Genomic DNA, 16,179 nt, shown 5'->3' on the forward strand with positions numbered 1-16,179 from the left:
AAAAAAAAAAAGTTACCATAAACTTTTGTGATTCAAAAGAATTACTGGGAAATACAATTATGCCACTTTTTTAAAAATTCATCAAATGGTACTCAAGTTGGCAATAATAATTTAGTCATTAATCCAAACATGTTGATCTGTTGGTATAACCAGAGGGGATACTTAGGTCAGTCCCTATGGTATTTATTGATTAACTTCTGTTTAGTTCCTGTGATTGGTTAAGTGTAGCTAAGAAAAAATAACCTATAACTTTAACTTTAGCTTAGCACACAAACAAATGTAGGACTAGATACATAAAAGTAGTTCATTAATATGGTTGTTATATATATATATGTGTCTGTGTGTGTGTATGTATATATATACATACATATACACACACACATATATATGCGCACTTTTGTTGACTAAATGTTATGCAAAAGTTTGTGAAGTCCTATGAGTATAACTCAACCGCATGATAGTCCCATAAAAAACAATTAACTTCAAAAAATAAAAACAATTAATTTCTGTTACGTAGTGGGAAAATTTAGGAAATCTTAGCTTTAACTTTTATTAAAAAGATTAGTGTATCTTAACTTTTTTTAATCTTTAAAATAATCTAGTTGTAAGAAGTGGCTATAATACCTTTTTTCTGACTGAGTTCTGTTGCACCATATGTTTACATGTATTTCTGTGTTCTTCCCAGTTGGAATGGATATCACCTACTAAGTGATTAAGCAGTCTGGGTTATTTATTAAGCATTATTTATTTATTTTGAAAGTTGAAATAAGTCATTCTTAATATAGCAATATTAAATTCCCAAATTCTCTAGGAATGAAGTTCTCAAGTATTACTCCATTTGATAAAAATAGCAGCCTTATATATTTTGAAATAGCTCTGGCACGCATTTAAGTTCTTACTGACCAGCCAATCACAATGACTTTTGAAATCAACTACCTGAAGTTGGACTGAACCTTACAATCCTACATGCAGTCTTCAGTTCGTGCACCAGCCGCAGCTTCAGGGGTTCCTAGGGCTGCCAGCACGCTGAGTAACTGGCTACAAATTTGGAGGTTCCTCTGATTCTTTAGGTTTCATAATTAACTAGAATGACTCATAGAACCAAGAATTGCACTGTATTTTATTATTAGAATTTTAGTATAACAAAAGGATACACAATCTGAATAGCAAAAAGGAAGAATGCATAAGATGAATTCTGGGAGGGTCCCAAATGCGACGCTTCCTAAGGAGTCAGGATACAGCACTTTCTAACACATAAAGGTCTGACAGTATGTTCATCATTAACAACCAGGGGAAATCACAATGCCCAGAATTCTTATTAGGGTTTCATTATATAAGCTTGAACTGACTGCTTGGATATGTGATTAAACTCATTTTTCAACCACCACTGAGCCCCTAAGCTCAGACTGACATCACCTGATTCAAAGCCCCAAGCCTCTAGTCACATGGATGGTCTGACAGAATAGGACTTCCCTGCCCCTAATTATTAGTATCGGCCATCAAGGCCACTAATAATGAAAACATTCCTTTCACTTTGAAGTTTCCAAGGTTTAGAGGCACTCTCCCAAGAAACTTAAACAAAGGCCAGCCAAATTCTGGTCAGAAATGATTAGTGGACTAAATCCTTTTTGTTAATGTAATTGACACTGTAACACTCTAGCTATTTAAATTTCTATGTTTTATATAATGTATGTTATTGAAGTGATAAAGAAAAAAATTTTGACAAGGAAAATACAGGTAAATGTATATAGATATGTCTCTCAGTAACTGGTGTTCGACTGATCTTTTCTCATACTTTCTTTCCCTGGTTTACTTCTTATGACCAAGGACTGGACTGACTTACAGGTATATTCTCCCATGTAGACTAAAAGGAAACAAACTCATACAGGTAAAGATTAAATCATGCTCTATGAATAGAGGGCCTTAAATTCAAATACTAGAGCCATCCATCAGCTGTTTTGCTACCTCCTCTCTCTCAAATTTCCATCTCTTAGTCATTTGAATGCTAATAGTGGTGCTTTGTTTCCCTCATTAGGTGATATTGAAGCAGCATATAACAATCTGCAACATTGCCTAGAACACAATTCTTCTTATGCTGATGCTCATCTCCTGATGGCTCAGGTTTATTTATCTCAGGAAAAATTCAAATTGTGTTCCCAATCTCTTGAACTTTGTCTGAGCTATAATTTTAAAGTAAGTATTCCAGACTCAAGTGAATAAGACATAAATTTCCATGAACCTTTAGAAAATGCTTGCAATTTTTTATCCCAGCTTGTAGTATTTTGTGGATAAATGTACTTTTTAATGGGAAAAAATTTGGATTTAAGCAGTAGGGGGAAAATAGAGGCAACTGTTCTGCAGTTAAAAAAGCATCTACTCTTGGCAACAGAAGACTTGGCACCAAGATCTACTCTTTTCCCCATCTCTCCATAAACCTCAGTTTTCTATAAGTCGCACATAGTAATACCCTACAGTTATAATGATCATTAAATGCAATAGTTTATTGCCTGCTTCTTTCTTGAATTTTTATATTAGTGACTTTTTCCCAGAGTTGTCATCAAAGGAGCCCCTTGTCATTTTCAAAGTTAATATTTGGTTTGAAGCTATAAACAAATTACAAGTGTACATTAGAGATATTGCAAGCTCAGTCAGGATCACACAATAAAAATATCAATGCAAAGCATATCACACATTTTTTTTGGTTCTCCAGCATATATAAAAGATACATTCACACTATATTGTAGTCTCATACATGTGTAACAGCATTATGCCTAAAAACAAAAACAATGTGCAGACATTAATTAAATGTGACTCCGAGATGAGGAAGTACCTTTGGAAAAATGGCACCAATAGACTTGCTTCATGCATGGTTTCCACAGATGTTCAATTTATTTTTTAAAAAAAGCATTATCTCCAAAGTGTATTAAAGTGAAGTACAGTGAAATAAGGTGTGCTTGTAGATTTTTGTCCAAGATATTCTGTATGTTACATCACATATTCCTTCTGAGTAGTTCAAATCCTAGATCTGCCTGCCTCCTGAACTACCTAGGGTCACAGAGGAGGTCCTCAAATTTTTGCTTTGGTTCGCACAATTGGTGCCCTACTCAATGCAAACCCTTAAGTGGACTGAAAATTAAGTTTCAGCTAAGATTTACACAAGATAATGCTGCTTCTTAGGACAGTAGTTGCTCAAGACTAATGGTACATCATAAGCCCAGTGCCAGTGCCGGTGCCGCACCCCAGTGAATCAAAATCTCAGAGGAGAATGTTTACACTAAGAGTTAGAACCAAAGCCTTACAGAGGACTGCCACCTTCCTTGACATAACAGTGACTTTCAGATTTCGTCGTTCCATATCAACGCTTTCCCTTTCACTCCTCCTTCCTTGCTCACTTTGTCATTGTCTTCTTTTTTCTGTAAAGCCTGTTGATAGCCAAAATAAAGACAGAATAATATCAGAGGATAAAACTTTTGCTTGATTAAAATGACCTGAAAATTTAAAAAATGAAGAGTGAAGTGAAATCCCTAGAAAATTCCTTTTCTGATCACTCAAATAATTCCTAAGAATATATTTATTATAACACTATAAACTGAGTTTTCTTTTCTGTCACAGTAGAAGCACTCATCTTCTAGGAAGACCTCCAAAGAGTGGCAGGCCCCTGTATTTGATTTAATACATTAAATGAATAAGTCAAAAAGTTAATGAAAGGACAGAAATAGCTGTCATGGTTATAATCACAAGATGGCTTAGATTCTATTTGATGGATTCTATATTATGTGTTTATGTTAGCATTCTAAGGAAGTATTTCTAACACTTTTTTTTTTAGGTGAGAGAATATCCTTTATATCATTTGATTAAAGCTCAGTCACAAAAGAAAATGGGAGAAATATCAGAAGCAATTAAAACTCTGCATATGGCTATGAGTTTACCAGGAATGAGAAGAATTGGAGCATCCTCAAAATCAAAAAACAAAAAAAATGAAGTTGATACAAGCCATCGTTTATCAATCTTTCTGGAATTGGTAGAGGTCCATCGCTTAAATGGAGAGCAGGTGAGTCAGCTCTTAATTCAGTGACACAGATCTGAACTTTGTTATTAAGGTACATATATTAGTACAAGACAAAAATTTTAACTTAATTGATTTGACCAAATGTAAAAGTTTTGAAAATTTATTTCTTACAACTTTCCACCAAAACACATGCTTTGCAGAATACTGGAGGTAAACATACTTGTCCCTGGATGACTTTCTATCTTCAGACTTAATGTTTACTGCCATGAAATGTAATGATATTGTATAACATATGTATAATATGTCAGAAAGCTATAATATATGCAATATAACATACTGTTAATGTATTAATATGTGTCTTAGCATAGTTAGAATGCAATATTATTAATACAATATTATGTGACTACCTTGGCTAAATTATTACATAAGGTGATAATATAATTCCTAGAAGGATTCACACACACATACACACATATAAAAACTATTGGAATAAAATGAAAGTACCAATTTGAAATTCTAATAGTTGAGAAAACAAAAGAACCATTTGATAAATACTGTTTTGGTAAACTCACAGGACCATCATAAAATGAAGTGCTTTTTAAAAATAACATATCAGATAGATAAAAATGAAGCATGTGATTCTGTGAGAAAAATAAAAACTTTGGGAAAAGGAGGAATGTAATATCATTTATATCTGTTTATTCTGGTTCCAGGAATTGCTGTCATTTTCATACTTTAATGGAAATTAAGAAGACTGTATCTAAATACTTGTCAAATCTCAAAGAATTTCTATTTGGCTAATAAATTTACATAAAAATACAGTTTAATAAAAGCAGAACAAGTTCTTCTGTAGTTTATTCTAAGATGCTCTTTTTTTTTTTTTTTTTTATTATTTGTGCATACAGAATTGGGTACAGGCCAGGGGCTCAGGGGAGGTGAGAGGCTTCACCAGAGACAGAGCGGGGAACAGAACAGGCTGATTGACGAAGCACACCGCTGAGGGGAGCAGCGGGCGGGTCTGGAGAGGTCTGCCACGCCATGTGGTCACCTCCGGGCAGGCGGGAATCGAACTCATGCGGAAGTGGCTTTAGATTCTCAGTGCTGTGCCCCAACCCGCTGCGCCACCAAGGAGGGCCGATGCTCTGTTTTTATTTGAAATCAAAATACCTATAAAGTTGAGGTGAACCTTTAATGACATTTTAGACTCATTGAGATACAGATTTGGAAATGAGGTAATAGATTTAACAGAGATATAACAAAATACTGACCTAGCAGAGGTAAGCAACCAATCTGCTGGACAAAAGTCAGTGGGTACAGTGGGTAACTGGACTGGATCCTATCAAGGGGACAGTAGTGAACATAGCTGAAGACTTAGATCTTATAGTTAAACTGCCTGAGTTTGAATTCTGGTTCTATCATTTATTAACTCCCTAAATCTTGTTTTCCTTTCTACAAGGTAGGGATAATAAAAACTTAATGGTCTTTAGGATTTTTGTAGGAAATAAATGAGTTGGAGCAATACTGGACACAGTAAAGGCCTATTAAATTCTAGTAATAGTGACTCTTGTATGGTAACTGCTATGTCCTAGTTATAAAAATACTTTTCAGCTAACCATATTTATTGTCTAAACTTGGTTTTTAAATTTCTGAACTTCTCAAAAATTCATCGAAACTTCATAAATCATTTATTAGTAGAAAATCCTTATTTCTGTTATAATTTGTTGAATCTTTTAAAGGATGTTATTTTAATTTCATCTTTATAGCATGAAGCAGCAAAGATTTTACAAGATGCCATCCATGAATTCTCTGGGACATCCGAAGAACTTCGTGTTACTATTGCTAATGCAGACCTAGCTCTGGCCCAAGGAGATGTCGAGCGGGCTTTAAACATGCTTCGGAATGTCACATCTGAACAGCCTTATTTCATCGAGGCCAAAGAAAAGATGGCAGATATATATCTGAAGCACAGAAAAGAGAAAATGTTATATATCACTTGTTACAGGTAATGATTAATTCAACCCAATTTGTTTTGATACATTTGACTCCTAAAGGTAATTATTATGTTTGTATTTGTTTTTTAACAGTCCTGTTAATACTTTATAGATTTTTTTTTTTTAATGTGTTCTTGCTTCCTTCACCCACCAACCACATCACTTATTTACTCTCCTAAAATTCTGTTATCTGCATTTCAAAAACTGGAGAGATTTGGTGAAATAAAAATAGTTTATCTTGAAACATAAACATACTGGGGAATAGGTTACCTTTTTACTATATTACACGACTGCCTATGTGAGATGTACTCTGAAAGCTATTAGTTAACTGAAATAGATGAACTTACCTTTTATTTAATTGTTTAAGAAAAAATATTTGTATTCAATATACTAAATAGAGTTGGTCTGATTTCCAGAGAAATTTCTGAGAGGATGCCCAGCCCTCATTCTTTTCTTCTCCTTGGTGATGCATACATGAATATTCAAGAGGTAAATTTCCTATAGTACCAAACTTAGAGGAAAACATTCTTTGTGGTTAGTGTAACATTCTGTTAAAAGGAATTTTTTTAAATAATATTGACTTAATATTCTAAGGTCCAGCCATCACAATAAAAAGGAGGCAGCCATTACAAAACAAAAAGATTTTTCCTTCAAATTGAGATTCAGTAATTCTGCATGATCATTATTTAAAATAGAGATAGCAATAGCAAGTTAAGAATCTCCTTTAAGCAGAAGGATGAAAATAGCTACTAGTTAAGATATTTTCTTCAAAGGAAAGGCAATCCTCTTGACATTTATTTCTGACTTTTATAATGATTGCCAGAAATAAAAAGTCAGGAAATTGTCTCTTAATTCTCATATTATTATTTATGAAGACAAGGGCACAGTTAACATGGGTGGGGTTATGCTAATAAGTTAACAGCTGTACAACTTCACCTCTCTGAAATTACTAAGTTTCTGGACTTAAATGGATGTTTTATTAATCTCATTAAATATTCAAATGAAGAATTATAGAAATACTGCCATTTGAGGATCCTCCCTGGTAGCTCACTGGGTTAAAAGTGCAGTACTAAGAAGCTGAAGTAAGAGTTTGATTCCAAGGCAGAGAGGTGACCCACATAGCCCAGCAGACCTCTCCTGACCTGCCCTTTGGTCCCCTCAGCAGTGTTTTCAGTAGATTCACCTGTCCTACTCTCTACTCTGTCTCTGGTGAATCCTCTCACCACCCCCACCCCCATCTCTGGCCTGTACCTCAGTTCTTGTGTTCATAAATAAATAAATCTTTAAAAAAAAGAAAAAAAGAAATACTGCCATTTATTAGAATCCAGTAGTTACTCATTTTTGCATCTGCCAACATTAGCCGGAAGAAGCCATAGTAGCCTATGAGCAAGCTTTAAATCAGAATCCAAAAGATGGAACATTGGCCACCAAAATTGGGAAGGCACTTGTCAAAACTCACAACTATTCAAAGGTGAGTATTTTGTAATCTGAAATCCATCTGTTGCATCAATTTTTTCAATCCCACGCAGTGAGAGGTCTTCAGCAAGCATTGTTTGTATCTTGGTGGTTGTAACACAGTAACTTCAGTATTTAAACTCAAAAACAAGAGTTTGTGTTAAAGGCTTTCCCAGTGTCTTGGATACTTTTCTGCTTCATTTTACAAAAATTGTTTGGACTGTCAGGTTTACTTCAGGCTTCCTCTTATGCCTGATTTAGTGCTATTAAATTGATTATCATAAAATTGACATTTTCACATCTCCTATATGATAAAGCATGAAGAAAAAGCATAGATGTTCCTTTTGTTGATAGTAAGCCATATGCCTTGAGATTTTCTCTTTTTTTTTCAGTAGAGTTTTATATATTCTTATATACTCCAGGCTTTTTCCGGGTAACTGTTGATCACATATACAACAGCTTGAAGAGTATTTGCTTTCAGTAAATTTCACTGACCTCTGGAATAAAACAAGTAACAAATTTTACCAAGCACTTTTCTTTAACTAATTATCATAAGAAATACTTGTGCAATATTTCTTTTCCTAAGAAAAATGGTGTACTTACCTGATAGTGCAGATATTTGCAGAAGGTTATTACAATTATTCTCCTAGGTTATTTTCAATTATGTATATGAGTCAAGTCTGAAATATTTAAAATATCAGTGCTTGAATGCCATTGTTTTATTTTTTTACTAACTAAAATGGATTTTGTTTAGGCGATCACTTATTATGAAGCTGCTCTGAAAAGTGGACAACAAAATTATCTTTGCTATGACCTGGCAGAGCTTTTGTTAAAATTGAAATGGTATGACAAAGCTGAGAAAGTTCTGCAACATGCTCTAGCTCATGACCCTGGTATGCACGTCTTTTTGATTTAAAAGAAGTACCTGATCTAGCCAGTCTATTTTAGTTTTATGTTGTATAAGTATGTATTTATAGTCTCAGTATTCTGTATGCGATAATAGTTCATTTCTCAGAATATACTACTAATTGTTGTGCTTTGATTTATAGTATATTTATGTAAATATATAAATGTAATGTGCGTAATTTTCCTTTTTCAAATGCTTTGTTTTTCCTATTCTGTGCAGTTTTTTCCTACATACAATATGTCCCAGATATAGTTTGATGTCAAGACATTGCTACCATTCTTCCTACTGGCATCATACTATACCTTAACTCCATTATTAATACTTCACCAACTATTGAACATTTAAATGTTTTCCATTTTTTTGATATTACAAGCCATGCTATAAGGAATGTATTTGTAGGTCATTCACTAGTAGACATTTACTTATTTTTTTTTATTATCATTTTAAGGCAACATTGATTTAAAATGTTGTATATAGCGTAGAGATATAGGATCACACCCTGCAAGTATGTGTCACCACACCACACCTAGCACCACCAGAGCACCCATAGTCCTCCAATATAGTCCATTGGACCTCCTTCACACCCTACTTTCCCTCCTCCGTCTTCCATTCTATCTTGTTTTTCAATGGCTTTAATAAACAAATTTATGTACATTTAAGAAAGAAAGTTAAAATTCCTGTGTTGTTAAATTGTTATCTCTTTATTTATGTCTAAGCAAAATCTCTAATTATCCAGTTATTTAACTTCTAGCCATTTTTAATTCTTAATCCTTTTTTATTTCAACACTTTTCAGTTAGTTGATGGAGAAATTATAACTGTGTTTACTACTTTTCAAAATCACTCTTTCTAAAGACCAGTTGTAGAACTTGTATAAAATTGTGCACATTTATTTTAAATGAATGTACTTTCCCAATGTACTTTGTTCTTTCATAGTAAATGAACTGTCATCTTTAATGGAGGATGGACGTTCTCAAGTTCTTCTAGCAAAAATTTATAGTAAAATGGAACGACCTAGTGATGCAATTACTTCATTACAACATGTAAGTGCAGTTCTTTGTAAGAGTGCTGGTGGAGTACAGAGGGGAAATGCCACATGTAAAGCGAAAGCTAATTTATTTTACCCAACTGTCACCAAAAATGATGGCTCTGGGATATGCAAATTCAGATGGTAAATTCTGCCTTTCCAGCCATTTTTCCCTCCTGATTGCTAATTGTCTCCCACACCATCTTTCCTTCCCAAGCATTTCCTCATTAACTGTTCTATTTCATCTCCTTTCTTTCACTCATACTCACAAGTGTGTATCTAACAGTCATTTCTCAAATCTCACCTGATCTCCCAGACTGGAATAGGTATCATCAGTCATGTATTCTCATGGTAGCGTGAATCCTCTCACCACCCACATCTATGGCTTATACTCCCATTCTTATATGCATAAATAAATTTTTAAAAAATACATAATTTGTTGTTATCTTTTTTAAAATTTATTTTCCTGCTAAAATTAGAATATCTGTGTCAGCATAGTTCTGTTTTGTGACCCCACTAAATGCTTTACTATATTAGCTTTAATATAATATGTGATAAATTACCAGTAATTTTCTCCATGAAAATAAAGCAATTTTATTTTCTCACAATTTATGATCAGGAGTCAAGCATATTTTAGCTTAACCTTTCCAAAATGGGCTTATAGAAATTGAGCTTTCTTTTATGACATGTCATTAATAGAAAATGTAAAAAACTTTGGCTCAAAAAATCTCCCAATTATTTATCTTTAAGAAAATGGCAAAGCATAACAGGAAAATCTGACTCATGTATATTTCTTTAGGAAGCTAAGCTAATGACTTTGTAGAGATTTAGTTGATGCAGAAAATAAAATTCAAATTATCTAGAGAATGAATTGCATATCTTTTAGACCTAGCATGACCATATAATTTATCATTCAAGCCAGAATGCTTTGAAGAGGGGAAGAAAGCAGTATTAATTTAGCTGACTTGACAGGTATAAACAGGTTGTGCCAGATGGTGAGAAGTCACTCTATTTAAACCAATTATTTAGCATTTTTTGAACATGAGAGAGAGTGTGTGTATGTACCCATAAAAAAACATGCACACAGATAGATACATGTGTGTACATGAACACACACATGTACAAATAGACATTGATATAACCAAAATAAAGATTTCATGAAATTACATGAACCTTTCTCAAATGCTATGTGCACTAATATTTTTAAACCTTTTCTATAATTTCCAAGAAAATGCTTGTTATGATGCCCTAAATATGATCTATGGTTTCAAAAAACCCTCAACTTTAGATCATTTTCATCAAATACTAGTTTTCAACCAACATTTTGATAGGCGTCCCCAGAAAGGCTCCCTGCATGTAGCATAATGTGCGGCAGATGGTGACCATTTACTTTTTTGTTAAGTGAATGCATGAATGCATTCGTGAATGATTATCTCAAGCTCAAAGTTAAGTTTTATTATGAAAGCCTAAAGCATAGTTCTCTGTCACTTACTAAAGGAAGGTCTCTGTTTCAGAAACTAGACGTGTGTAGAAAGACTGATACTCATTCAACTTAGTAAGTACCCTACATTCTTACCCTGAGGAACTCCCCTAGTGCCGTATGTAAACTTCAATTTATCAGCCATTTTCCATTCACTGGACATCTCATTTGCTTCCAGATCATTTGTTTTTGTTTTATAGATGTTGTTTCCTTTTTCCTCTTAAGGAAAATCAATCAATATATGCATATACTTATTGCCTGAAACCTAACAATATTCATTTAATAATTTTTAATACCACTTTATTAGCTTAATAAAAATTTAAATTTTTCATTTATTTAAATACAGCATGTTTGCATCTTTTCCAAATGTTTGTTACATAGCTGCATTTCCTTCTTTTTTTTTTAAAGATTTATTTATTCATACAGAACTGGGGTACAGGCCAGAGATGCGGAGGGTGGGAGGATTCACCACAGACAGAGCGGGGAGCAGAACAGGCAGATTGACAAACACTGCTGAGAGGAGCAGCGGGCGGATCAGGAGAGGGCAGGTCAGGAGAGATCTGCCATGCCATGTGGTCACCTCCGGGGCAGGTGGGGATCAGGGATGGGGATCAGGATCAAACTCATGCAGAAGTGACTTAAGCTTCTTAGTGCTGTGCTTTAACCCACTGAGCCACCAAGGAAGGCTTGCATTTCCTTCTTACTGAGCTTTGTAGGAGAAGACTCAGTAATTTTAAATACTTTGGTTGCAAAGATAGTTTGGCATTTGCAAATAAGTACGTGTTCAAAGCCTCAATTAAGACATTTTCTTTGGATCAGGCTTTGTTAGACCAAGGACCAGTAATGCTTAAATAAATCATCTGTGAAACTGTGCTATGTGTGAAATTATTGAGAATTGTTTGATCACTTTTTTGTTTTTTCAATTCCTTTATCTTTGTCTTTTTCATCTTTTTTTTTCTAGGCTCGAGAATTACAAGCTCGGGTACTAAAACGTGTTCAGATGGAACAGCCAGATGCAGTTCCTGCACAGAAACATTTAGCAGCTGAAATTTGTGCAGAGATTGCAAAACATTCTGTTGCTCAGCGAGACTATGAAAAAGCCATTAAGTTTTATAGAGAGGCTCTTGTTCATTGTGAAACAGATAATAAGGTCAGTCCTTTTATAAAATGTTAAGCACCTTTTATTCCAGATGTCATTTCATTTCCCCAAATGTAAAATTCTTACCACCTTATTTTTAGAGAAGAACTTAAATACAAGTTAAAAAAGCTAATACTGTTTCTAGAAATCTTCTTAAATATGTGATACTGTAATAATTAGTCTAAAATTACTATGGAATAAGTAAAATAATGTAAATGTCTAACTTTGCTTTTAAATATGTATCTGTTCTTTAATAATCACTTAAAACAATTTTTCAATCTCAGGTATATGGAATTGAATTTACCTATAGCACTAGAAGAAGTGTAATGATGATATTGGTCTAGAAAAGTTATATACATAGTTGGTTATTTAGATTAAGACGTTATTACTTGCTCATGTATTGATAAGTGGTTAAATTTACTTTTATGTATCTAATAAATGAATTTTAAAAAGTGATATAGAACGAAAACAAGCATATATTGTATTAAAATTTTAAGACCAAATAATTTTTTTAAAGATTTATTTATTTATTCATATGGAACTGGGGCACAGGCCAGAGATGCAGAGGGTGAGAGGATTCACCAGAGACAGAGAATGGAGCAGAACAGGCAGATCTACAAAGTACACTGCTAAGGGGAGCAGCAGGCGGGTCAGGAGAGGTCTGCCACGCCATGTGGTCACCTCCGGGGCAGGTGGGAATCGAACTCATGAGGAAGTGGATTTAAGTTCTTAGTGCTGTGCTTTAACCCACTGCGCCACCAAGGAGGGCCAGACCAAATAATTTTAATGGATACTATCTTTCAGAAATATGGCAAAAATAACCTTTATTAAACCATAACCAACCAGATTCCTTGAAAACTGGTGACTAAAGGAGTTGGAATCTTGTTTTAAATCTGTAGCATATCTTCAAGATAATCTGTTTATAGGTTTTTATTTTACAAGTGACAAAACAGGTTTAGGGGAATAAACGAGTTCTGGTATCAACAGAAAGAAGCATGGACTAGTATTGCGTCTACTGATGGATGATTTTCATAATGCTTTGTGTCCCTCTGCTTTCCAAGTTACCCCTCATTCCACTTTTGGATAGTGTAAAAGCAAATAGAGATAAGTGTGTCTGTAGTGTTTGCCTACCTTGCTTGGCATTTTTATTGCAATAACTATTTGTCAAGTAAGTTTAATCTGTGTCCAGACATTTGCCTCCCACTTTTCTGCACCTTACAGTCTCAGACTCATCTCACTCTTCCTCTACAGATAATGTTAGAGCTGGCACGACTATACCTGGCACAAGAGGATCCTGACTCTTGCCTGCGGCACTGTGCTCTACTTCTCCAGAGTGACCAGGACAATGAAGCTGCTGCCATGGTTAGTCCAGAGACTTCAGTGCCGTAAAGTCAATTGTGTTTTACATTCCATGTGGAAGTTTTAGATTGTACCTCATAAAAGTAATACTGGATGAGAGGTCTGACTCATGTTGGCTTTTGGAGGAAAGAGCATTTTTAACATTAGTTTTATCAATAAAGACCAAGAATCGTTAACATTTTACATTACTTATAAGAATGGTAAATCTGAGTCAGGCTTTTACTTGCCCTTATAGTCCTAATTAATTTTTCTTTATGCCTAAGAGGATGCTTGATCTTGTGGAGTTCACATGATAAAGCTACAATTTGCTGAAAACTTTTGAGTACTTATTCAGACATGTTGGGGTAACTTAAAAGTTGCTGTGGGAGTTGTGGAGTTACAGAAATAAACTTAAGATATCATTCTGTGATGGTGAAATTTAGTTTTGTTTTTTTCTTTCTCATTTTTATCTGGCTTGAGGTCTTCTTTAGCTTTTCAAACAGCTACATAAATGGGAGTTTTTGGAGGTTCATTCAAAGTTGTTATTATGTCTGGAAAAGAAATATAAGAAGTCTTTCTTTTAAAGTATACTTTAAGAAAATCTCAATACACCTTGTTCATTTTAAATTCCATTAAAATCTTAAGAGTGTTTTGTTTTTTACTTTTGTCATTTTAGTTAAATCCAGTGAGGCAACTTTTCTGGTAGCACATATAGTATGCAATTTCCTTTAAATTTCTGCTTTCAAAATAACCATTTGAAGCATGTTTTTTTGCTAAAAATATAGTTTGTGAACAGAACAATCTGTCTCACAGGCTTGGCTATCTTGTTAAACTGATCTCAGTGTTACTTCGCCTAAGGTGTGTTTGAATTTGTACAATTGGCTCCTTTTTATAAAACTTTACCTTCCTAATGTTTTCCCTATGTGTTTTCATAGCACTGAATCTTAGTAAGAAGAGTATGCTTTGTAAAATCTACGGCAATATTTTTAGAACCAACTTTTACCTTTACAGATGATGGCAGATCTCATGTTCAGAAAACAAGATTATGAACAAGCAGTGTTTCATTTACAACAGCTTTTAGAACGCAAACCAGGTAAATATTCACTGATCATATTTTTCTAATACAGTCAACCCCCTTTCTCCTCTTTTCAGTTGTTATACTTGGAAAAACCCCAACCCTTGTTGAATTCAACTCTGCTTATCCACACCTGCACTTGAGTAACTAAAATGGTTCCAACAAAAATACAGCAGCTTTAACTGGTCTTACTTTAAATTAGGACCTCAGACTCTAAATGGGCCCTCAGATGCTGCCTGCAATCCTCCAATCCTCCTGTATTTCTCTAACAAAGTCACTCACTCCAGCCACTTTTCTTATTTCTCCCATCTCCTGGGGCCCCCAATAGTATTTTCCCTTTCCTTGCCCTCAACTAAAAACCTTGACTCCTACCTCATTGAGAAAATATGGGCAGACTGGAAGAGAACACCTCTATCCTGCTGTCCCTCCCTGCCTACTCCCAAGCCTGCCCTTCCGCAGCCAGCTCCTTCCTGTGTACACTGCTGCCTGTTTGCATCCCCACTCGCTGTCTAGAATCTCAAACTTAACATGTCCAAAATAGAGTGCTTGATCTTTTCCTTTCTCCAAATCTGCTCCTTCACTTGTCATCTCAGTAAATGGCAACACCATTCACACATTTTGTCAGACTGCAAATTTTACAATTTCCTCATAAACTTCATACAGGCCACCAACAAAACCCTGTTAGTTCCAACTTCAAAATATATCTAGAATTCCATTGCTTTTTACCTCCTCTTCTGCTGCCATCCAGACTCACACATAGGCCTGCATCATCCTCATAACTCAGCTCTGTTGCTGTTCTTTACTTCTAAATTGTCTAGAAATGTGTTGAGCTGAAAGTAGTAGAAATTCCCTCTCTATCTCAGTATCCTAGTGGTTTAAAGTATGACTTCCATTTAAAGCTAGATCATGCAGGGGAGGGCATGGAGGTTCCAGCACAGCATCAGTAAAACTAAGTTTGTCTCTTTGTTCCACCAGTAGGAGCCTAATTTCCATCTTAAGTGTCACCTTATGATCCCAGATAGTCACAGTAGCTCTAGATTGATATTCTAAGGCCTACATGGGGAATGCACAGCTCCCCATTGAATCATCTAGGTTTTTTTCTTTAGAAAGTCCTTTCCCAAGGACATCTAATGGCTGAACACAGAGCCATGTTGAATAAAATCAGAATTCTGATAGTGACCAAAAGGGATGATAGATATGAGGTAGGCAGTAGCTTGGGCAGATGATAGCCTTGAGCATTTAACTTCCTATTCCCTCTTCCTTGAATATGTACTTCCCAAATATTCTTATGGCAACTACTTCATGCTATTCAGGTCTTTGTTCTGATATTGCCTCTTCCTCAAGGCATCCTTCCCCAACATCCTGTGTCCATAACACATCTTATTGCTTGTGATTTCTTTTATTATGCTTTTTGTTTCATATCACCTTTGTAAAAAGGAAAGGAAAAATTGGAAATAGTAAAATATAAACAGCAAGTAGCAGGAACTTTGTTTTCACAGCTGTTTCTAGGATTTCGAACAGTATGTGGCTGAGTTGGTGCTCCATGAATATTAAATGGAAAGGAGAGTGAGAAGAGAAAAGCGGGTTAGGAGGGTTGGAGGGGAGGGGTGGAGGTGAGGGAAAGGGAAGAGAGGAAGAGGTGAAAATCATTTCGAGCTTGGGTTCTAACTCTATTTTGTTCTTTTCTCTGAACTGCCACTTAAGGTGATATACTTAATTTTTTCATTGTATTCAAGCTGTTCCCATATTGCAACTTGTCCC

At 34.9% G+C, this 16,179-nt stretch overlaps 1 protein-coding gene across 1 annotated transcript in view; it reads left to right on the forward strand.

The window, feature by feature from the left end:
* Positions 1–16,179, forward strand: part of TTC21B (tetratricopeptide repeat domain 21B) — a 59,639-nt gene that overhangs the window by 21,267 nt on the left and 22,193 nt on the right. Inside the window, exons 13-22 of the mRNA XM_004674584.2 lie at positions 2,036–2,193; positions 3,827–4,051; positions 5,773–6,011; positions 6,417–6,489; positions 7,361–7,471; positions 8,210–8,348; positions 9,297–9,403; positions 11,829–12,017; positions 13,257–13,367; positions 14,355–14,436. Of these exons, the coding sequence (XP_004674641.1) occupies positions 2,036–2,193; positions 3,827–4,051; positions 5,773–6,011; positions 6,417–6,489; positions 7,361–7,471; positions 8,210–8,348; positions 9,297–9,403; positions 11,829–12,017; positions 13,257–13,367; positions 14,355–14,436 (1,434 nt within the window). The remainder of the gene's footprint in view (positions 1–2,035; positions 2,194–3,826; positions 4,052–5,772; positions 6,012–6,416; positions 6,490–7,360; positions 7,472–8,209; positions 8,349–9,296; positions 9,404–11,828; positions 12,018–13,256; positions 13,368–14,354; positions 14,437–16,179) is intronic.

Source organism: Condylura cristata, unplaced genomic scaffold (genome assembly GCF_000260355.1).
Source record: "Condylura cristata isolate star-nosed mole 26May11 unplaced genomic scaffold, ConCri1.0 scaffold00002, whole genome shotgun sequence".
In the NCBI taxonomy this organism is placed as follows: Eukaryota; Metazoa; Chordata; class Mammalia; order Eulipotyphla; family Talpidae; genus Condylura; species Condylura cristata.